The sequence below is a fragment of the Chiloscyllium plagiosum genome, unplaced genomic scaffold, assembly GCF_037043375.1.
Source record: "Chiloscyllium plagiosum isolate Xiang-an unplaced genomic scaffold, Cpla_swu_hap1 HiC_scaffold_25, whole genome shotgun sequence".
NCBI classification, from domain to species: Eukaryota; Metazoa; Chordata; class Chondrichthyes; order Orectolobiformes; family Hemiscylliidae; genus Chiloscyllium; species Chiloscyllium plagiosum.
Window position 1 is genome coordinate 48,636,051 of NW_028270163.1, and position 24,035 is coordinate 48,660,085.

At 38.0% G+C, this 24,035-nt stretch overlaps 1 protein-coding gene across 4 annotated transcripts in view; it reads left to right on the forward strand.

The window, feature by feature from the left end:
* Nucleotides 1-986: 986 nt before the first annotated feature.
* Nucleotides 987-24,035, forward strand: part of LOC122562235 (BAR/IMD domain-containing adapter protein 2-like) — a 74,186-nt gene continuing 51,137 nt past the window's right edge. The window contains exons 1-4 of one of the 4 annotated variants that reach the window (XM_043714965.2): nucleotides 987-1,265; nucleotides 6,543-6,618; nucleotides 10,874-10,918; nucleotides 13,210-13,296. In XM_043714965.2, the coding sequence (XP_043570900.1) occupies nucleotides 1,218-1,265; nucleotides 6,543-6,618; nucleotides 10,874-10,918; nucleotides 13,210-13,296 (256 nt within the window). In that variant the 5' untranslated portion in view covers nucleotides 987-1,217. The remainder of the gene's footprint in view (nucleotides 1,266-6,542; nucleotides 6,619-10,873; nucleotides 10,919-13,209; nucleotides 13,297-24,035) is intronic. The other 3 variants (XM_043714966.2, XM_043714968.2, XM_088000710.1) reach the window with 3 other exon arrangements.

A 24,035-nucleotide genomic window follows, 5' to 3' on the forward strand; every position in this document is an offset into this window, starting at 1 on the left:
CTTACAGAAATTAGAAGCCAGCAACTGTGTAAAACAGGGGCAATCTCCGAGAGGGAACAAGGAATGGGAGGACACTTGCACTCTGAAACTTATTGAAAATTTAGAGAAATAACAGCGTGACGGAATGGGGAAAGGATGGGTTGGGGGGGGGGGGGGGTGGGGGGGATATGAAGACAACACCCGCATAAAACATGGAGCAGCAGCGAAATCTACATCGGTGCTGCAATTGCGAGCTGCAGTTTGGGCTTTTTGTGGACCCAGTATTGAGAGTAACTCGGTGCAGTGATTAGTTTGGAAGTGACAATTACATGAAGTAGGCTGGGGCTAGTCATCCCTGAGCACCTGAGTAACCGCTGGTTGAGGATGATTCATCGTCATTGCCCACCAGATGAGCCCACACTAGATTAATTTGCAAATAATTACCCTTTTGGTTTTTCGATGGCAAATGATGCTTGCAAAAAGAACAGCAACGTTATGACCAGAGGGGGTTGGGGTTGGGGGTGGGGGCAAAATCCCTGCCGGACTGGCAATATTTACGCACGGGCTGCACAATCTGGTACACGCGAAGGGGGAATTTCTAACGTAATACGAGCTGGGTTGCTGTGGAGACGATTTACGTTTCTTCTTATTGATATAATTTTTGTGTGTGATGAAGTTGGGGGGGGGAGGCAGAGAAGACAAAATCCCTCTCAGATCTTGGCTTCGAAATCAGTCCAACGGAATCCGCTCGAGGGCAGGAGGCGGGGACGTTACGTCAGCCGTGCCGAGACGCGACCTAATCACGTGTCAGTGGGGCGGGGCGCGATGGGGGGGTGCCAATGGGAGCGCGGAGTACCCCCCCGAGCCCAGCCAATCGCAGGGAGCGGGGCGGAGTCGTCCCAACTGTCAGGTTTGGTTGTCGGCGGGAGGACTCCTCCGCCTCCGGCGTTTCCGAGGCAACCGTGGCTGGCGGCCAAGACGGTGGTGTTGGCGGCTGCGCGCCTGAGGGAGCTACCGCTTTTTTTTTCCCCTCTCTCACACCCTGGCTGCGTGGGTGGATTGGAAATCACTGTCAAGCTGTGAAAGTGTGTGTGTGTGTGTGAGAGAGAGAGAAAAAAAAAGTTTCAGGGGGCGAAAGAGGCTTTTTATTCGCGGCGTGGAGGAACTTTTAGATCAGAGTTTGCAAGTTGCTCGGTGCTGACTGACTGAGGAGAAGGAGAGAAGACTTTTCAGGCACCATGTCTCGCACGGATGAAGTGCATCGTATGACCGAGAATGTCTACAAGGTGAGTGAATGTTGGCCCCAGCTTCAGAGGGGTCACCTTCTAATATCTTTTATTAATCTCATGCCTCTGTTTGGTTACAACTTAATGCCAGCCAACGGTAACTTTCTTAACCCCCCCCCCCCAACCTTTCTTTTTGTTTAAATACCTAGTTAGTTTTCCATCTTTCTCATTCCAATTCAGAGGGGGATTCCTAACCGTACTTCCGCGTCCCCATGAAGGCTACTTTTAAAAAAAAATGTTTTCAGGTGTACGGTCCTGTTTTTAGAAGTTCCCACTTTCTTTTTTGGTTTCCCAAAGCAACGCCCTAGTTCGACTTGCACTCCATAGAGAGTTTAGTAATTGCAAAGGAAGCCTTTTAAAACCTTGATTATTAAAATAAGTTTTTTGTTTTACACTTCGAAACGTCCACTGTTGAGCCAGATATGTGTTTAAACTTTTTTGTTTTTAATTCTCAAAATGGGAAGTGTAATTATAAGTTAAATGCTGCAGATAATTAATAGATTCGAGTTTTCACTATGTAAGAATCGGAGATCCTGAATGGGTGTGGGTGTATTCCGGGACAGCAATCAAAGCGCCGAGTCTCGTTGATGTCATGAGATACGAAAGCAAAGCTGGGTCTCTTTCCTAATCATTGGAACCCTAAGATGAACACGCTCGATAAATCTTAAGCCCCGTCAAAAATGTCTTTACCTTGTATCGTTTGTGTCAAGAAATGTCGTGTAATGTTAAATGCCCAGAGTGTTCTTTTGGATGTTGAATTTCAAAGCAATTTGCTCCTTCCACCTCTCCCCCTACACACATACGATTTCCTATTTTTTTAAAAAATGTGCAGAGTAGACCTTTCCTTTAGTATGATCGTAATAGTCTGGATTGTTAACTAGTCTGTAATAGCTCAAAGCTAGAATAAGTTCGTTTACAGAGAATTTCTCAGTGCTCAAACGAACTTAGAAGGATCTATCTTAAGTCAGTATAAAGTTAGCTAAGAATATTCTGCCTTTTATTTGTTCAATGGGCTTCAGTAAATTTGTAGCTTGTTGTTTGAGTGATGTACATATGCAGGATATTTTACATTTATGTTTTTTAGGTAAGTATCAGATTTAAAGATAAATGCTAATGAAATATTTGGTACTATATTACATATGGGAAAGTTAAGTAATTAGCTGATATAACATTTTCCAGCTGATTTGAAGCTTTGCCCTTCAGATCTCAATTGTCTTGTGTAGATAATTTTGTAATGGATAGTCTTTGACCAAAGCAGCACAAAATTCAATTTCATTCTGCATAAGCAGCCAAAGAAGTTAAGAATAATATTATTCTTTTGCAAGATTTATCTTTTAACTACCAGCAGGCAAGCATTCATTTTGTCCTGAAGATAATGTATAATCTGAGGGTTGGCTGAAGGAAGATTGCCAAAGAATAATGTTGATCCTATACTTGCTCTTCCCATCCTCTGACATACTTTGTTCAAAGCACTGCATGTGGTATGAGAATGCTCCAGTAAGCAGGATTTGGATAAAAGAGATGTTTACTACAGTCAGAACCAATGGTGATTGTTTTTTGAGATTTTATCCTATTAGGTTGCATTGGTTGTATCTACTTTGTTCAATCTGAGATCTTATTTCATATATTATGTCATAAATTCCCTGACTCTAGGACCTGCTATGAGATTTCATATTAGTTTATCATTTTTCAGTGATGTACCAATGCTGACATCACAAATTTTAGCTTTGTATCAGAAAGTTGAATTGTCACATAGTTGAATTGCTGCCAGGTTAACTTGTTGCAAGAAATTCAAAGTTGTCAGATTTTTCACAACAATTAATAGGAAAGAATAAAATTAATACCTTGGAATTAGACAATAATGTTTGAGCAGTAACGGTTTCAGCTTTACTGTATTTCACTGTGGATCTCATTTTTTTTCAGGAAGAAACCAGTTGGTTCCCTTATTGCTGTTATGCAGTGGGTGGGCAATAACAAGTGACACAACAGCATAGAAGTGATGGATGGGTAATCATCATGGGGTACAAAGAAAAACTGGTGATAGTATTCAGGTCTTCCTTCTCTGAGGATATTGTAACCTCAAACACATCTTAAACACAACTCATCTCTTCTATAAAATATTAATTTAAATGGAGAAAACGGGATATCAGAGACAAAATATTTGCATCATATTACTATTCAAATACAGTGGTTTTGAGATCCACAGAAAACACATTTTGCTTCCCAGCATGCTGTGTGTTGTCTCGTTGGTTTTTGCCCACCTCTTTAGATAGCTGTCCTGATGTATCACTTAGTAAATCAGGGCACTGAGGTAAATGTTTTGTGGCATTTGATTTGATGATGCTAACATGGAAACACATGCAGCACATGTTTGCCATATTTATTATGAATTTGTATGGAAGAACATAATTCCTTGTGCTATCTACTATGACCTTCCTTGTAGTAATACAGGAAAGGACAATATTGCTGGGACAAAATTTAAGTTAGGAGTATTTTGCACAATTGTTTGCTTTATCATGGTTAGTAGATATTCTAGGTACAAGAGTAGGCCATTCAACCCTAGTCCATTCTGCCATTTAGTAAGATTGTGGTTGATCATGGCTGATGACTTAAAACAGTTTAGAAGATGGACATTAATATTCTTTCTGAATCTGGAGTCAGGTTAGTTTGCTTTGATAATGTTGGAAAGCCAAAAAAAGTTTTGATTAAAAGTATGATGGTAGCAAAAGAACATTTGAGTATTCGCAGGGGTAATTTTAAGGTTTTTGACTATATATGGCTTATATTAGTTGAAGAGGTAGTTTTAGTTTTGCTTGCCTTTTCTGAGAAATAGGAGAGAAGTTCTAAAAATGAACAAATCTCTAAAATTAGCTTATCTTTTAAAGTAAGTTGATGGATAAAATGAGAGATCCTATAACTAACATTAAGTTTGTGTTACTCAGTAAACCAAGATGAAGGAACATCTGAGTGAAAATTTGTATGCAAGGCTTCAAAGAGCTTCACGTTTGGGCTTGCATATCACAGAATTCCTACAGTGTAGAAAGAGCCCATTTGGCCCATCGCATCTGCACCGACCTCCCCCCCCTCCTCCCAAAAAGCATCCCATCCAGCCCTCTATTCCTAGAATGCTGCAATTACCATGGCCAATCCACCTCACCTGCACATCCCTGGACACGGCAGACAATTTATCATGGCCAATCCATCTAGCTTCTACATCTTTGGACTGTGGGAGGAAACTGGACCATATGGCAGAAACCCATGCAGACACAGGTAGAATGTCTGTGTGGAGTTTGCACAGTCACCCAAGGCTGGAATTCAACCCAGGTCTCTAGCATTATGAAGCAAAAATGTTAATCACTGAGCCTTTTAAGATGAATGAGGATTGGACACAAACAAAAATGACAGACAATACATTGTTTGATATTAATAATATGAGGACAGTCTTTAGAGGTATGGATCAACTTGCATACTTACACCATTGTGATTTTTCTGAATGTATGAAGTACATTACATTTGGTTAGTCTTTCCATTGCCTGTCTCTTACTGTATTTACAACTTTTTGCAACTTGAGCATGTGTTGTCACATATATGACCTGCTGTGATTATACCAAATTATTACCAGCAGCAGGAAGGAGTGTGAAGTTGGATTGTGTATGGCCTTTAGGTCTTGATAAATTGGTGTACATACATTGAACACTGAATATATTTTCTTCAGAACAGTGAGTCATTAAATCAGCACTTTTCTTTAAATGTGAGCAAGAAGGTTAAAGCTGGCTGGGAAATAATTGGCCAGGATTCATGGTGGAGCACAGTCAACTTGTGGATGATTCATACTGGGTGACTTTAGAAACCTTGAAATGTTTGTTGTAGTTACTGTGTGCTGAATGTTAGTTGGCTTTTTCCTCCCATTAGCTGATTGCATTCCAAATTTAAACTGTTTCCATAATGAAGTAGAAACTAGAGCTACTTTTCGGTACTAACCCATCTGACAAGCCAATCAAAACCAGAATCAAATAGTCAAAACAAGAGTCACCAAATTGTGTCTCTTTCCAAAGGGGAGGTGGGAAAGCTTCAAAGTGCATTGAAGTGAACTATGTGTCAGGTAGACTGGTATAGCTTTAGATTTCCTTCCCTTCCCTCCAGAAAACATTTGCCACGCACTCAACAACTTAATGGAATTCAGGTGGTCATGTAAGAATTGCAAACAGTTTTCTTATCCCTCAAAACTATAATATGGGGCTGAACTCGCACTGTGATTATTGCTTTTAATAGTTAATCAGATTAATGAGCATTAATTTACATGAAATTTTTACCCTTAACCTTGAAGTTGTGATCCAAAAGTCAGATGTATTGAACTGTTTAAACTGAGTTTTTAATCACAACCAAGAAGTACAAATGCTGAGAGAGGGGCCATCTGCCTCTGAAATAGCACCAGGAAACAGGTAGAAGTTCTGAGAAGAGAAGAAATTTGGACAGAAGACAGTAATATGCTTTTTATCAAAAGCTGAATGTCTCCAATATGCAACACTATCTTTTTCACACCCTGAAACTAAAATGGGTGGATTTCAAATAAGTATCTGACACTGAAACTCATTACTTGTTTGTGTGCATTCCTTTTCAAAACCATGTGTTAAAAGGGAGTATCTTAGCCAATATGAAACAGGATAACTCATTAATTATGCATTAGGTTCGGAACTGTAATATGGGTGAAAAATTAGAATATTAAGCATTATTCTGGTTAGAATTTGCTAACTCTGATTTTAACAGTTATCCAACTGATACTTCAAAATTGTGGTTGTAAAACTAAATAGTTGTACAAACAACCTGTTATTGTCATCACTATGCTTCTCAGGCAATCTCTATCAGAATTACATTATAGGAATGAACTTTTTTAAAACCATAATCCAGTTGTTCAACCATTAGTAGAGAATCATGGCCTATGCTCCTGTAATTATTTTCATATGATGTGAAGCAAAATTGTATTGATTGTTTAATGACATTAAACACTACTTTATGTTTATCCTCTGTAATGAGACAAATCACATGACAGGTAATGACTTGTGTAGCTCTTCAAACATTTACCATTGTTAATAGAAAGAACAAATTTGATATGAAATAGCTTACAAGGATAAACTGATTTTTATTTGTCTGAAATTTTTGTTTCACGTTTGTTTGAACTATTAATATTTATTGCCAATGAAAGATTTTAGATGCAAGAAAATATGTTGTATCCTGTACACTGACCATGAAGAAAAATTCCACCATTTATTTTTGTAGACTATTATGGACCAATTCAACCCCAGCTTGAAAAATTTCATCGCAATGGGAAAGTCTTATGAAAAGACACTTAGCAGTAAGTTATTTGTCCATTTACATATTAATCATGCTTTATAACATTTTTTGAAATAGCCATTTATATTAATGTCTGCATTGTCCTTGTTTGTTTTTTCTGTGTAAGTATGTTTGCTCATCTCCATGCATTCTCTGGCTAGGTGGGTGACCCGATTTACTTAATTACTCACTCAACAGCCACTGATCCTCATGATTTTTCACTCCGCTAGTAGTTGTGGGTGAGACAGAAGTGTCCCTTTTCTGCCCAAACTGTTGCCACTCAGTATTCCTACTAAGAATTAATGAAACTTGGTGCACCATGTGGTGGATGATTTGAATGATAGTAGCCATTGCTGCAACTTTAAACTTTTTATCACAGTTGATTTAAGAGACTGTGTCTTAATTACTGTACCATACCATCAGCTGTACAAGCTGAAACCATGTTCTTTAGTTAATGTTGTCTGCCAAGTAGTATTTGTAATAAAGAAAACTGCAGTCAGACATTGCATTTAGTATCTGTAAAATGTAGTGCCTACAAGAAGGTCATTTTATCCCAGGGCTCGAATCTAAATTTAAAAAAAAAATTCTTTCATTTTGCCATTGTTTCAATTTGATAGTTTGTTTTCTAGAATGAAACTTTTGACATGCTAGTGAAATTACTTTAGCAGCATATCATTGTAATGGAAGCTCTGTTTTCTAACTCTTTCAGCTACCTGTAGAGTTTTTGAAAGAATACGTTCAGAAATTGAGTTTAATGTCCTAAGTACCGCTGTACAGAAGAGGTCATGTCAAGCAATGTGTTCCACTTGATTATTTTCACATCTGGATTTGAATGAGACATGCTTAGTTACATTAAACTTTTTTTTTGCCTGGTATAGGTTTTGCACTAGGTAGGGCAGATTTCTTAAGTAAAAACACTCAGTTGTGTTGCTCCTTTGTAAGTCTGCAAGTTTCCTCTGTGTACTCATTCTAACAATTACTGGCTAAGTGTATGTGAATCTTTCTGCTTTTGTAAATGTTTCACCAGTAATGCCTGTTGTTTTGTTTTTACAATTACGCTGAAAAGTTAGGTGAAAATGGGATGGAGATGACAAACTATTGAAAATTTAGTGTCATTCAGATGTACGTTGAAACTTTATTGCTGGAACAGCACAGCAGGTCAGGCAGCATCCAGGGAACAGGAGATTCGACGTTTCGGGCACAGGCCCTTCTTCAGGGCCTGTGCCCGAAACGTCAAATCTCCTGTTCCCTGGATGCTGCCTGACCTGCTGTGCTGTTCCAGCAATAAAGTTTCAACTTTGATCTCCAGCATCTGCAGTCCTCACTTTCTCCTCATTCAGATGTACAGCATGGAAGCAGACCCTTCGGTCAAACCCGTCTATGCCAACCAGATATCTCAACCCAATCTAGTCCCACCTGCCAGCACCCGGTCCATATCCCTCCAAACCCTTCCTATTCATATACCCATCCAAATGCCTCTTAAATGTTGCAATTGTACCAGCCTCCTCCTTCCTCTGGCAGCTCATTCCATACATGTACCACCCTCTGTGTGAAACAATTGCCCCTTAGGTCTCTTTTATATCTTTCCCCTCTCACATTAATCCTATGCCCTCTAGTTCTGGACTCCCCGACCCCAGGGAAAAGACTTTGCCTATTTACCTTATCCGTGCCCCTCATAATTTTGTAAACCTCTATAAGATCACCCCTCAGCCTCCGATCGCTCCGGGCAGAACAGTCCCAGCCTGTTCAGCCTCTCCCTATAGCTCAAATTCTCCAACCCTGGCCACGTCCTTGTAAATCTTGTCTGTATCCTTTCAAGTTTCACAACATCTTTCCGATAGGAAGGAGACCAGAATTGCATGCAATATTCCAACAGTGGCCTAACCAATATCCTGTACAGCCACAACACGACCTCCCAACTCTTGTACTCCACACTCTGACCAATAAAAGAAAGCATACCAAACGCTGCCTTCACTATCCTATTTACCTGCGACTCCACTTTCAAGGAGCTATGAACCTGCACCCCAAGGTCTCTTTGTTCAGCAACACTCCCTAGGATCTTACCATTAAGTGTATAAGTTCTGCTAAGATTTGCTTTCCCAAAATGCAGCACCTCATTTATCTGAATTAAACCTCATCTGCCACTTCTCAGCCCATTGGCCCATCTGGTCCAGATCCTGTTGTAATCTGAGGTACTCCTCTTTGCTGTCCACGACACCTCCAATTTTGGTGTCATCTGCAAACTTACTAATTGTACCTCTTATGCTCGCATTCAAATCATTTATGTAAATGACAAGAAGTAGAGGACCCAGCTCTGATCCTTGTGGCACTCCACTGGTCACAGGCCTCCAGTCTGAAAAACAACCCTCCACCATCCTCTGTCTTCTACTTTTGAGCTAGTTCTGTATCCAAATGGCTAGTTCTCCCTATATTCCGTGAGATCTAACCTTGCTAGTCAGTCTTCCATGGGGAACCTTGTCGAAGGCCTTACTGAAGTAGATCGCATCTACTGCTCTGCCCTCGTCAATCCTCTTTGTTACTTCTTCAAAGAACGCAATCAAGTTTGTGAGACATGATTTCCCACGCACAAAACCATCTTGACTATACCTAACCAGTCCTTGCCTTTCCAAATACATGTACATCCTGTCCCTCAGGATTCCCTCCAGCAACTTGCCCACCTCCAAGGTCGGGCTCACTGGTCTATAGTTCCCTGGCTTGTCCTTACCACCCTCCTTAAACAGTGGTACCGGCTGGAAGTGGAAGCTTGGCTCAAAATGATTAGTATACTGAGATGAGATTAGTTAAAAGTCTCCATAATATAGTTGTAAATGGGTAATTGACTTTGTGGCCACAATACATGTACTGAGATTTCTCATTCATAATGGTTTCTTTCTCATTTGGCGAGATTGCAATCAAATTTAAGCATAACAACAGTTGTTTTCAAGAAAATTTTATTTTGTGATTGAGGTGGATGTTGAACCAATGTAGAATCATATGTGAATTACACATCAACTAAAATCATAGAATGATACAGTACAAAGGAGACCATTTGGCCAATCATGCCAATATTGACTTTTTCAAATAACTATTTAAATAGTCCTACTCTTGGTCTCTTTCCATAGCACTGGAAGTTTTTCCATTTCAAGTATTAATCAATTTCCTTTTGAAAATTATAACTGAATTTGCTTAAGTCCAGTTTGTAACTTGCAAGACTGTAAAGAAAAATTGCAAAAATCATTGAGATTTTTGGATGTCTCTTATTAAACTGTCTCTGTTAAAAGAGCACAAGATCAGGTTTTTGTAATCCCTCAATGCAAGTAAATCTTCTATTCCTTGAAATCTTCTGTTAAAACATCTGTATAACTCTCTACAGCTTTGACATCCTTCCTAAAACATGATACCAGTATTCTATAAAAGCTCTATATAACTTTCTTGCTTTATACTCTCTGTCTCCATGGCCAGAGTATAGTATCACACAACAGACACATTGAGGTTTAGAGCTTTCATCAGGATTTACTGATGTGTATCTTAACTGCTGAGAAAAAGTCTATAGTACAACAAACAACGTCGATTAGTTTATATACTTGGATTAACACAAAACATTTGTTTCCAAAACAAAACTGCATGATTTAAATATTCAAGCACATTGATCACTCTGCAATTTGCAAAGTTCTACTGTTAAGGTCTAAAATAATAGCATATGCAGACAACTAAAAACATTGTTAGAACCCTAGTGAGATACTGACTGTAGACATGAAACAAGTGTACAATTTAAATGTTTCCTTTTTGATTTGATTCAGTGTTAGACTGTTGTGGTAGCACATTTGCTAGTAAAAATTTCAAATCTTATCCAATTGAAATTCCACTTGCCATGGGAAGTCATTAAAACACAAACTCGGATAAATAGTAATCGTGGGACTTGAATCTAAATCTTTCTTCAGGCGTTTATACATTGCCATTTGTTTTAATTTGGATTCAGTAAGCAAGCTTTTGGTTTTGATGCTTTAAAATCTTGCTCCGAATTACAGCCTGTTGGTAATACTTTGCAAGTCTACAGATTTTGCAGTCAGGTTAAAGGTGACAGGAACCACTTCCTGGATGCCAATCTTCTGGAATCCAAACTGAAACAACATCAATAAAACCAAGTGGCTGTCCATGGTAAATTTTTACTGGTGGTTGTAGCTATCACTAGTTCTGCTGGGAACACCATCCTAAATTTTGTTTTTTTTTTACTGTTACTGTCTTTTCCTCAAACCTTTTCTCAAACATTACCTCAGGCCACATGGGTGCAGAGAAATTTTGGATCAAGAAAGCCAGAACAGGTGAGAAATACTATCGTATGTGTAATGAATCAAAGCATATTTGTGCATGGACGGCTGCTGCATTTTGTTATTGCTCCACCACCTAATTCCATTACTGATGTTGATTTTTGTTTTTAAAAGAAGACCGCACCACAGTGATGGAACGTGAATGTAGGTATAATGAGCCGTGTTTTTTTTTCTTCAGCCCTTGATGGGTTTAAAAAAAAAACTGATTTGATAATATACTGAGGTTACTTAATATACTGAGGTTAGCCAACTAGTATTAAATTCGAGCCCTGAATTTTTTACTTTGGTTTACATTATAATGAATATTTTAGTTGTAATTTTGTAGTGTAAAACTCATTGTGACTAGGTAAGTAGTCATGTGTAGAGTTATGTAACTTGTGTTCCTGCTACAAAGAAAGTCATGAGTTTGTCAGAGTAGTGCAGTGATAAGATTCATCTCAAAGTCTGGTTCAAATCCCAGGATTGTCTAATTTTGGGATCTTTCGGCCTCTTTTATAATGTGTCGTTAATGCGTTTTCTTTAAAATTAAGAAATATCTTGCTGTAATAGAACCTTTAATCTTATTATGTAAAAGTAGACAAGAATTCTGTCTTTCCCTCTAGAAGATCCTTGTCAGCCTATCAGCATAGTGAAGGCCATCGTCTTGGCTAAATTACTCCCAGGCTGAAGGAGATTTCATGGAAATGAGCAACAAAGAGGGGGCAGCCCACACATTGAAATTAAATTGTGTGGTATTCCCTTTTTTTGGGTTAAGCAGCATAATATATATGTTTATATTACAATGTACAGGTGATTTGGAATAATGTAAATATGATTGTTATCCTGAATTTTCAAAACTGTGGACCTGTGCAACTAATTACCTGTAATTTCTTCTGATATTTTTGCACAGATCTGTTCAGTGAAATTGTTTTTACCATAACAGAAAAGATATCGTTGTCTTAATTTAAAAACAAATGTTACCTTGAGACTGCCATACAAAACTACTTGAGTTGTTGTACCATGGGGTCTATGTTCTTAGCTGGGTTGAAATGAAAGTAACATGTTGCTCCCTTCTCACTCGGCTGTAGTGAACCATTTTAATCTCTGCATGTTACAAATATTTGGAAATCTGTTTTAAATTTAATATTTCTCTTTTGGTGATTTTTATAATTGGTTCCAATTTGCTTGAACTAATTTATTAAAAGACACTATCTTTAATAAAAGTGGCAACATGTATCATTGCTAGAAAACTGGGATATGTATTGTAAAAGAAAACTTTGGATTTAACAGCAACAACAACATAAATGATACTATTACTTTAATATGTTTCATCCTTAATGTTTTTGTATCAGTTCAGAGTATTGCAGAATTATTCCAGAAATAAAGCAGCATAGAAGTGATTGAAAGATAATGCCTGTCATGCCTCAACTATGAATAAAATGGAACTTTTGGAATGCACACTTCAGAAGTTAATTCAATTTTATTTTTATTTAAGTTAGATAATTTGATTTAATTTTAATATTATTCAAGGAAACTGACACTTCCTGTCGTCTTCTTTATTTAATAAAAAAAATGTGAAATTGACAATGATAAACAACAAGCTGTCTAGGGCTGGTGACCAATCAATTGGTTTTCTAAATGTTTGCAAAATATTATGTAGTAATAATTAAAATAAGAACAATCAAACTTCATAAACCATAAATGTAAATGTTCTAACTGAAGCTCATTGGTCACTCATAACTGTATAATTCCATTCTGGCTGTAAAGTTATTTACATACATAGTGTATTGTGAAAAAGATGTAGTCAGCCATGCTTAAACGTATGTAACAAAGATCTGAATTGCTTTATTTTCTAACTTGTGTATGTGATTGGCTGTTAAGTGATGGGGATTCTACTTTGATTTTTATGGTGCTTTGATTTTTATTTGGGCTAACCTCTTCTGATCAATATATATCCCAGCTATGCTCACAAAACGTATGTCAGCATTTCAATAAATACAGTTTCTTCTGGCTGATTTGCTGTTATTGCCTTCATTTTCCAGTTTAACTCTGACAGAACTTAGAAATCTAAATGGAAAGTTAAATAAATGTACCTGTTATTTGAAAAATTAACAAAATTATTTTCTTTTTTGAATTTTTCTCTAAAAAGCAGAATTGTCGAGATTTAAAACCATACCAGAATGATTTAAAAAAATGCTAAATATCGAACTAAGTGGTTTGATCTCTGAAACTAGATAACTTTCAAGTACACTTGCATTCTAAAGCTCTGATCAACAAATACAGTTTTTGAAATCTCAATGTTCCAGGTATGACCTTTGCTGCAAAAGGCTATTTTGAGGCCCTAGTGAAGATGGGTGAACTCGCCAGTGACAGTCATGCTTCCAAGGAGATGGGTAAGTAACGAGCATTATTGGATTATGAATGAGTTGTAAGTCTGTACTAGTTGTAAAGGCATGGCTTCAGTTGTGATTACAATTAATTTGGCAATAAGAAAAGCATGACCTTTGTAATTTGAAAAGTGAAAGTGCTGCTTTAAAAGCTTATTAATGATTGTGATGATTAAGTGAAAGTATTTGGAAACCGTTTTGTTTGAAAATATTTACATTCATCACAAGTGATGATTTCTAGCAACTTCTGGATTAGTGGTGCTGGAAGAGCACAACAATTCTAGCAAGCCTGGTGAAAGGTAAGAATGTAAATTACTCAGGACTGGTTTCTCCTTCTTCCATGACCTAACTGTGTGAGAAGCGTGCATCATGTGAGGAGAGAATTGGATTTAGTTATGCTGTCCCTGAAAGATGAATAGCTTGCCGTATAGGATTGTTAACAATCAATGATTTTCATCACACAACACCAGGTTATAGTCCAACAGGTTTAATTGGAAGCACGCTAGCTTTCGGAGCGACGCTCCTGATGGAGTGTCGCTCTGAAAGCTAGTGTGCTTCCAATTAAACCTGTTGGACTATAACCTGGTGTTGTGTGATTTTTAACTTTGTACACCCCAGTCCAACACCGGCATCTCCGAATAATGATTTTTCAATGGGGGTATTGAAGAGCTGTTTGCAGCAATGAAACCATACCCAGGCCTAAATCCTTCCCTCAGGGTAGGAGGGAAGGAAGAATATCATCTGGCTTAATGCTCTTGACTATTCCTAGATGGAATGCTGTTTTTATTAAGGAGTTTATGCTGTTAACACGTCCCAAATACTTGCTATATTGTTCTGAAACTTATTACTTGTACAACAGTATTTATGCATCCCATTCCGCTGATGAAAGTTTTAAGGAGACCAGATTCTTAATATAGTATTTTTGTATTTTTTGTGAAATATTGCCTTGTTACATTTTAATTTTTTTTTAAAAACTCTATATACCAATCAGCTGAAAATCTAGGTGGTTGTTATATGAATCCCTTGTTACATTGTACCTTCCTTCCAAGCAAGCTACCTCAAGATATTTGAGGTACAAGTCTATGGAAACATGTCACATGTGTCTTGTATATCTCATCTCATAATTAACTCTTGTAGCTGTTAATTCAGACATTAAAACAGCTGCGCTTCATTTTAGCCACTTGAGTTTAGAACTCATTGCTCAAATTACAGCTTGTAAGTCCTCTCCCAGCCTCTTAGTCCTTTGTCAGATATATTAATCGTCACAAGATACATTAATAACTATTTGTGATCATGTTAACTGGATTGAGGAGTTGCTCATTATTTTGTTTCAAGTTCTTGGTGATGATAATTACAGTGGCTCAGTGGTTAGCACGGCTGGCTCACAGCACTAGGGTCCCAGGTTCAATTCCAGCCTCTCTGTGTGGAGTTTGCACATTCTTCCCGTGTCTGTGTGGCTTTCCTCCAGGTGCTCCGGTTTCCTCCCACAGTTCAAAAATGTGCAGGTCAGGTGAATTGGTCATGCTAAATTGCCCGTAGTGTTAGGTGAATTAGTCAGCGGGAAATGGATCTGGGTGGGTTACTCTTCGGAGGGTCGGTATGGACTTGTTGGGCCAAAGGGCATGTTTTCACACTGTACGGAATCTAATCTAATCTATTTCACTTGTAAGCAAGGTTAGTCTTGAAGTAATGGTATAAAAAATAATTACAGCCAAACTGCTTTTTCTTTAGATTTGTAATCTAAAGTAACTTGCAGAGCAGTTTATGTCTAATGATAGCAGCTGTGACTCTAACAAGACTCTTAAAGATTTGGAATATGGAATTTTAGTCCACAAATATTTGATTATTTTTATTCAACCTTCCTTGTCAAGTCATTATCACTATGCAGCTCATTGGTATTTGCTTACATAAAGGTGATTTGCAATGATTCATCTGCTAGCTCACATTTAAAAAAAAAAAGACATGAGGATTGACCAGTATTTAAAATGAAATGTGAAATAAGAGTAATTTAAAGAAATATAAATTGAATGTCTGAATTCTTTTTGTTCCTGGGATATGGGCATCGCTGAATAACACTGCACATCCTTGATAGCTGTAAGAAGGTGGTTGTAGACATGTTTAGTAGCTTGCAAATTTATTAATTGTTAAGCCATGTTGGCAGGAAGGTGAGTTGATCATATTTATTGTTTTGCTGGAGTTCAATAAGACCGATGGAGTTAAGGCAGAAAGTTTTCCTTCCCTAAATGATTATTAGTAAATAATTTGTATTGTTGATATATTTCAAGAACTTCAGTGTTCTTTTTGATTCACTGATTATCAGTTTTCAGTCCTGGTTTTTATCAGTTCAAATTGCCATAGTGGAAATATTGGATTATTGGTCCTGGCCTACAGACTCCCAGACATTTCAATGAAAGGTATGGTAGCTTAATGGTACTTATTATTTTCCATAGGGAAAATGGGAAGCCTCAGTTGATTTTGTTTGAAACAATGGAGCCATTCTCCTTTTTAAGAAAGGTGAACTAGGAAAACCAGCGCATTACAGACCAGTTAGCTTGACATTTGTGGTGAGGAAATTGTTTGACTCTATAATAAAGGATGAGATGACTGAACACCTCAAAAGTTTTTAGTTAATCAGGGAATGCCAGCATGGACTATGTCAGGAGGTTATAGCTGACAAACCTCACTGAAATATTTGAGGAAGTGACTAAGGTAGTGGACTCGAATGTCTATGGATGTTTTTAAATGGATTTCCAAAACGCATGTATTAAAGGTTTGTGTAAAGATTTGTAGCTCGAGTGCCGGTTGACATGGTTGTGGGTATGTTCGCTGAGCTGGAAAGTTCCAAAATAAGAAACAACCAAATATGAACAGATCAATGGAACACCTATGGGTTATCCATCTCTGAGCTCACAGCAGAAGCAATGATGCAAAGATTGGAACAAACAGTCTTACCACAAATCCAACCCAAACTCTGGATCAGATATGTAGACGACACTTTCTTTTTTTAATCATTAAAAGAACAGAAATCGAGAACATGCACTGGATTATCAACACTGTATCTATGGGGATCTGATTTACGAAAGGTGAGGAAACCAACAATCGACTCCCATTCCTGGATGTGATGGTACAAAGAACACAACAGTGAATTCACCACAAAAGTGACTAGGAAAGCTACACACACTGACCAGGTTCTGAATTACAACAGCAACCACCCAAACACACAAAGCTGCATTAGGACCCTGTTCAAAAGGGCTACACTGCAGCACTTCCAACCAGTGAAGAGAAGAAGAACACCTCTGCAGAGTATTCGCCAAAAACTGATATCCCCCGCAACTTCATCCATAAATGCTTAACAGACAGATGATGCGACAAGGACAGTATGAAGTTTAAACCGCACAAAAACTGATTAAAATATCTAGATGCTAAAATATCGAACAACAATTTCTAACTTTGATTAGATAATAAAGTAAATTTGCTTCAAATTTGTTTGACTTTTTGTTCAACTATTTACTTATCAAAACTACTTGTTAAAATGAGTACAATACTCCTTGTCATTGTAGTGCATTTTCAGTAAAGGATTAGTTAACTTGAAGTCCTAGACATTCTCAATTTTAGGATGCACACAAGTATGTGTCAGACTTGTGTGAATAGACCAAAGTAGTGAAATTTATTGTGATAGATATATCAAAGTAAAAGATGTTCATGCTGCTGCATGAGGCTAATTAATGTCTTGTCATGATTAGAGTAATGCTGGAAAAGCACAGCAGGTCAGGCAGCATCCGAGGAGCAGGAAAATCGACGTTTCGGACAAAAGCCCTTCTTCAGCAATGCCTGAGACGTCGATTTTCCTGTACCTTGGTGCTGCCTGACATGCTGTGCTTTTCCAGCACTAATCTTGACTCTAATCTCCAGCATCTGCAATACCAACTTTGCCTAATTAATGTCTTGTGACTAGTGTCTTGGTATCTGAAAACTAGAGCATGCTGAGCACAAGGACCTCTCTGCACTTCAGGCAAGATGTATGGCCCTCCTCACCTATTGGCAGTTGGGGACTATGAGCTGTCTCTGTCTCTGTTTCTGTCTCTCGCCTAAAGCAGGGAACTGTTGCTCCTATTTTCATTAATGGGTCACCATTTGGCTGACCTTCCACTCTCCAGAGCCTGCAAGCCACCTATAATTGGATTTTGGTACTCTTTATATGTTACTTGGCCAGTTTGTGGAAAGTTTAATGTAGGTTTGGGATCCAATTTGATCCTTATGCTGGGTTCCCAGTCTCAAAATGCAGATCCTACATTTGGTCTCTGTAGCTCAGTGTTTCCTCTGTGTATTTAAAAATGTTGTTCTGTTAAAAGTCCCTTTATAATTATTCCTCTTCAATACCTTTGTGTTACAAGTACATCAGTCTTGATGTTACTTCCTGTAGCTTTTATTACTTGTCATGTTCTCACAAAGAGGACTTTCTTTAGGTTCATCTCTAATTTCATCCTTGTTTTCTGCTGATTCAGTACTCATGGGTTTGGCCCCAAATCCTATTTTCTTCCTCGCTGACCCGCCCAGATTGATTGCATAGTCCTTTGCAATACATGGGATAGTTAAATTGGAGTGGTATTGCATTTTGTTTGTTATCCACGAGGAGTCAATATTGTGGTTCTGTTCGCCGAGCTGGAAATATTTGTTGCAAACGTTTCGTCCCCTGTCTAGGTGACATCCTCAGTGCTTGGGAGCCTCCTGTGAAGCGCTTCTGTGGTGTTTCCTCCGGCATTTATAGTGGCCTGTCCCTGCCGGACAGGTGAATAAAAGAAAAGACAGAAGTATTTGCAAGAAAATCATCTCTTGGCAAAAGAAGCCAATTCAATTACCTGGATTTCAATGCAGTATTTCCACAAGGAAACTAGACTTTTGTTGGTCTGTTGGGGTACAAATTACTGAATAATTTATATTAATTTTTCTCTTCAGGAAAGCTAACTCAAGGCAAAAGATATCCTGGGAGTTTAACAAGCTGCAACTGGTAGAGTGATTAAAAGGGGTTTGAAATGAAAAAAACGATTTCTTAAAAGGTTTCATTGAACATCTATTATCAATGGGGTTTTTTGTTTTTGTTTTTGTTTCACCCTGTCATCTGGCCAAATTGGCAAGCTGGCTGACTAACAGTTGAGAACAGCAAGGTGAAAGTGAAGACTGTGGATGCTGGAGATCAGAGTCAAGATTAGAGTGGGAGTCCCATTTAAATATGCCATTGCTACAGGTTTTCCACCAGGAGTGCCAGTGAAGTGAAATTGGAGATGCTGGCTCCACTTATTCTCGACTATGGATGTAGCTCTGCCAATTACAGCCAGTGTCTTCCTTTTGGCAGGATCGCTCATTTACCCTGTACTCTTTCAAACTTTTAATAGCTGATCTTTGCCCTTAAAGATTTCTGAGGAATATTCCAAGGGTGCCTCTGCTGCTTTTGCCCGAAATGTTGATTTTCCTGATCCTTGAATGCTGCCTGACCTGCTGTGCTTTTCCAGCACCACTCTAATCTTGACGCTGATCTCCAGCATCCACAGTCTTCACTTTCACCTTGCTGTTCTCAACTGTTAGTCAGCCAGCTTGCCAATTTGGCCAGATGACAGGTGAAAACAAAAACAAAAACAAAAAACCCCATTGATAATAGATGTTCAATGAAACCTTTTAAGAAATTGTTTTTTTTCATTTCAAACCCCTTTTAATCACTCTACCAGTTGCAGCTTGTTAAATTCCCAGGATATGTTTTGCCTTGAGTTAGTTTTCCTGATGAGAAAAATTAATATAAATTATTCAGCAATTTGTACCCCAACAGACCAGCAAAAGTCTAGTTTCCTTGAGGAAATACTGCATTGAAATCCAGGTAATTGAATTGGCTTCTTTTGCTAAGAGATTTTCTTGCAAATACTTCTGTCTTTTCTTTTATTCACCTGTATTTTTAGAACACTACCTGATATCACAACAACATTAACAGACTCCAAAACACCACTTGCACAAGAGATTATATTGTTTTTCTGTAGTATTTTGTCTCTATTCCTTAACTTTTTAAAATGGTATTATGCCCAAGTTCACTGCCATGAATAGAATTTTGTATCAAACAGAATAGTGTTTATGTGCGACTATATTTTCTCTTGTCTGCTGTTTTCTTTTGTTATTGACTGTGACAGTGGGATATCAATGCTGGATGTTCCAGAATAATGGTTAAACAAAGAAGAACTAGCTAAACGTTAACAGGCAGTTAGGCTGAATCCTATTTCTAGGCGTATTTATGGTAACAGTCCCATTAGTATAACATTGTTTAAAGATAATGTTAATGCTTTGTAGGTTGTTGCAGTTTTCACCAGAATATAAAAGTAGATAAAGTTGTCCTTCTGAACACTATATATAATGCTGTCCTTTAAGGTGCATTCCGAACTTGTCTTTGTGAAATGTTACTAACCTATCGGTGTTCCTTTCATTTTCAAATAAGCACATTTGAGAAATGACAATTTTTCAAAAAGTTGTTTTCCTTTTCAACATTGCACATATTTTGGTGGGGGTGTCCTGTTTTGACTGCACAGCACAGGTATTGTCAAAGGTTGACAATATATTTTATTTTTGCCATTATGCTTAAGGTTGCTAGTATCAGTAATATATTGGCAGTGTTAAGACATGCACATTGTTTTGCTTTTAAAAGGGCATTGCTCAGTGATAAATGAACAGCCCACTTGGCATTAGGCAGCATGACAACAGGCTGTACTTTTCTTCCGTTCCATTTTAGTTCAAAATGGGAACTATCCTGTAAAAGCTTTGAAAAGTGCTTTTTTGAATTTTTCAAACTAAACATTGCTGGGCAAAATGCAACTTATTCATCCATTTGTCCATTTTAAGCAGGCTTGGGCTGACAAGTGGCAAGTAACTTTATGCCACACAAATGCCAGCTATGACCATCACCAATAAGAGACAATCTAACCACTTCCCTATGACATTCAATGGTGTTACCATCACTGAATTCCCCACTATCAGGATCCTGGGCATTACCATTAATCAGAAATTCTACTGGTCTGGCTATAAGAGCATGTCAGAGGCCAGGAATATTATGGCAAGTAACTCACTCCTGACTCCCCAAAACCTGTCCAACTGCAAGGCACAAGTCAGAAGTGTGATAGAATGCTCCTCACTTGTCTGCATGAGTACAGCTCCAATGACAATCAAGGACAAAGCAGCCCGCTTGATTGGCACCACGTCTACAAGCACCCACTCCCTCCACCACTGTAGAAGCAGTGTACTATCTACATGATGTACTGCAGATTTTCACCAAAGATCCTGAGACCGTACCTTTTAAACCCTCAACCACTTTCATGTAAAAGGACAAAAGCATCAGATACATTGGGAACACCATCACCTTCAAGTTCTCCTCCAAGCCAGTCACCATTTTGACTTGGAAATATATCGCTGTCACGGGGTCAAGATCCTAAAGTTCCATTCCTAATGGTGTTGTGGGTCAACCCACAATAGTGGACTGCAGCAGTTCAAGAAGGCAGCTTACCACCACCTTAAGGGCAACTAGAGATGGACAATAAATGCTGGCCAGCCAAGAATGAAATTTAAAAAAAAAAGTAAAGCCTTGTGTTGTCCTTGTGTATATTTTAAGACTGGGAGAGATTATTGATAAGGGATTCTATTGGCAAAAGGCAGAAAACTAGACAAGAGGAATGTCAGATCAGCCATGACCCTATCGAATGGTCAAGTAGGCTCAAGGAGCCGAATGGCCTACTGTTGTTCCTATTTCTTCTAGTCTTTAAAAATAATTGCACTTGTTAATCTTCCTGTTTAATTTTATTGATTTTCCTCTAATTATAAATGGCAGCATTGGTAGTAGTTGGAAGAAAGATTGTCATAAGACTTGGCAAGATGTTTGGAACTGATGTTGCAGCAAAAACAATACTTTTTTTATTTATGAGAAACCAAAAAATTGTGGATGCTGGAAGTCAAACAAAAACAAATTACTGGAAAAACGCAGCTGGTCTGGTAACTTCTGTAGAGAGAAAGCAGAGTTAACGTTTCTGGTCAGTGACCGTTCTTCAGACTTGTTTCCAGCAATTTCTCTTTTTAATTTTATTGATGACCCTATTGTTCACCATCAAAAGGGAATGGGAAGGATTTTTTATATTCCGTACTATGATAAATTACTCTTTTTCAGGACAGGAGTTTAAACGTTAGTCAATGAAATATTTCTGCAGCCCTCATTTAGAAGCTGTCAATAAGATTTAGGTCTTTTATACCTTTCTTTGCCGTGTTGATTAGAAGATGTTTTACATTTGAAAGTAATTGCTACCAACAGCTCTGTAAACTCAGATTGGAGAGTGAATAGCAAATACTCATTAGATTTATGGTGAGTAAAGGTCTGCTTTTTATATTGTGGGTGCCATGCAAATATGTCACAAACAGCTGGTTCCTGAGAGGAAACAATGGAGTAAACTTGAAACACAATAGCGAGAAACAAATTCTTGTGACATTTTAGCATGGTTTGCTATTCACAGCAAGAACAAAAAGGCTTTTTTTAATGCAGGATCAGAAGGTCAAATAAACATAAGACTTGCTAACTATGACTTTTTCTCTTGGGTCTTTTACATTTTTTTTTCAATTTGACCATCAGTATGAGGACTGCAGATGCTGGAGATCAGAGTCAAGACTAGTGGTGCTGGAAAAGCATGGTAGGGGCTCATTCCTGATGCAGCACTTTTACCCGAAACATCATTTTTTGTTCCCCCTGCTCCTCATGCTGCCTGACCTGTGCTTTTCCAGCACCACTCTAGTCTTGACTATGCACTTTCCAACACAATTTGCCAGATCCAGTCACAATTACAGAATCGTGTAGCCCTAAGAAACATACAGCACGGAAACGGACCCTTCAGTCCAACTCATCCATGCTGATCAGTCTTCCCAAACTAAACTAGTCCTGTTTGCCTGAGTTTGGCACATATCCCTCTAGATCTTTCCGATCCTGAAGCAGCAATGCTGAAAAATGAGGAAATATACATGCTGAGAGCTAGGTGAAATATGCAGCAGTCTCAGGCCTTCCTCCTCCTTCTCTGGAACCTCTTCCACAGCCGTCTCAAACTCTGTTCCTTTGACTCCAACCTTTTGTGCATGCTGCATTCCTTATAATTGGTGGCTGTACTTTTGTCTCTCTCTCAACCCTTTGTAGTGGACCCACCTCACGTCTACCTCCTTGCAAAGTATTCCTTTTCATAGCTTACTGTTTTGAGATAAAGCTTGTGATCGTTCTTTACCTTTTTTATTTTACCTAATGTTTATTTTCTGTTAGTTGCCCTGAGTAGTTTTCACCTGTGTAAAATCAAGTGGCGATCATTAACAGTTGGTTAATTTTTATTGCTGTGGAGGTTCTCTGATCTTCCTGTGTACTCGTAATTCAAGAAGCCTTTTTGCAAATGTCATTAATGTCCGCATGTAGCTCTGTTCCTTTCAAATCCTGGGGATATGCTGAATGGTAAAATACTGCATAAGGTTGTGCTCAACCCTTTTGAGTTAGTAGTACATCTCATAAGCATTAGAGTTGTTATTGATGCCAGGGGTGGTGAAGTTGCCAGAAGGGTATTATTATAAATGCACCATAAAAATCTTTTTTTACAGTTCAATAGGAGCCAGATGCTCATGGAGGGAATTTCATAGATGAGCTTTAAGTTCCTGTTGTTTTTGTTTCTATATTTATGAGAACCCATGAGCTTATTTTGACATATGACGTGTTCTATCCACCAGATGTATGTCCATAACAACATGTTTTTTTGAATGCAATATTTGATTATTTGCACTATTGAAGTTTTTAAAATCTGCAAGCCTCAACTAACTGGATGGTACAGGTTATTTTAAGAGGTGATGGTGAAAGTGAGTATTGCAGGAAAGCTACCATTGTTTAAAACTACTCATTGAAAGCAGAGGGTAGTCTGTAGGACTATCGTGACATAATCGCCAATAAACAAACTAGACTGCTGCGTGAATAGTTTATTTGCCTCTAGCGAGTGTGTTATTCCGTAATGGGAATTGCTGTACAGTTATGTCCCCTTTGAGACTTTTGCATTGTTAATGTTGCTCCATAACAAGGACATTTGCAATCGAAGTTTTTTGTTTTACAGTCAATCTGTGGGGCTCTTTATAACCACAGCAATGGTTGGGGTAGGTAATGGACGAGGGGGAAAATTTTGCTATAACATATACAGAGGAATCCACTTCTCTTTTACAACTAAAGGTTACAGGCCTCGCATTATCTTCACTGAAATTGTTAATGTAACCTATAGACTGTTCTGTTCTGAATTGTTGAATTTATGGTCAGAAAAGAAAATACTGTGTGTGTATAATATGATTTAAGAATTGTAATTTCATTCAGTGAAATTTTTGAAATCCATAGTTGCAAGATATCTTGGTGGTTTTAATCACACAAAAGCTTAACCATTTTTTCCTTTGATCTGGCTTTTTTTCAAATTTTAGTCCAATATTCATAAAGTTTCAAAAGGCCACATTTTTTCATTTAATTTTAATTATTTATATTTAAAAAGAATGTGCACTTGACCTTGGTCAAATCAGCCTTTTGCAACAAATTGCTTTCTTAATGAGGCCAGAATCCGCTTCTTGCATTGCAATTGTAAACTACTGATCTTGTATGATATGTAGATTTGCATCTAAGCTGGTTATGGTTTGTGAAGTGAATACTTTAACCATAGTTGAACTGCTTATGACTT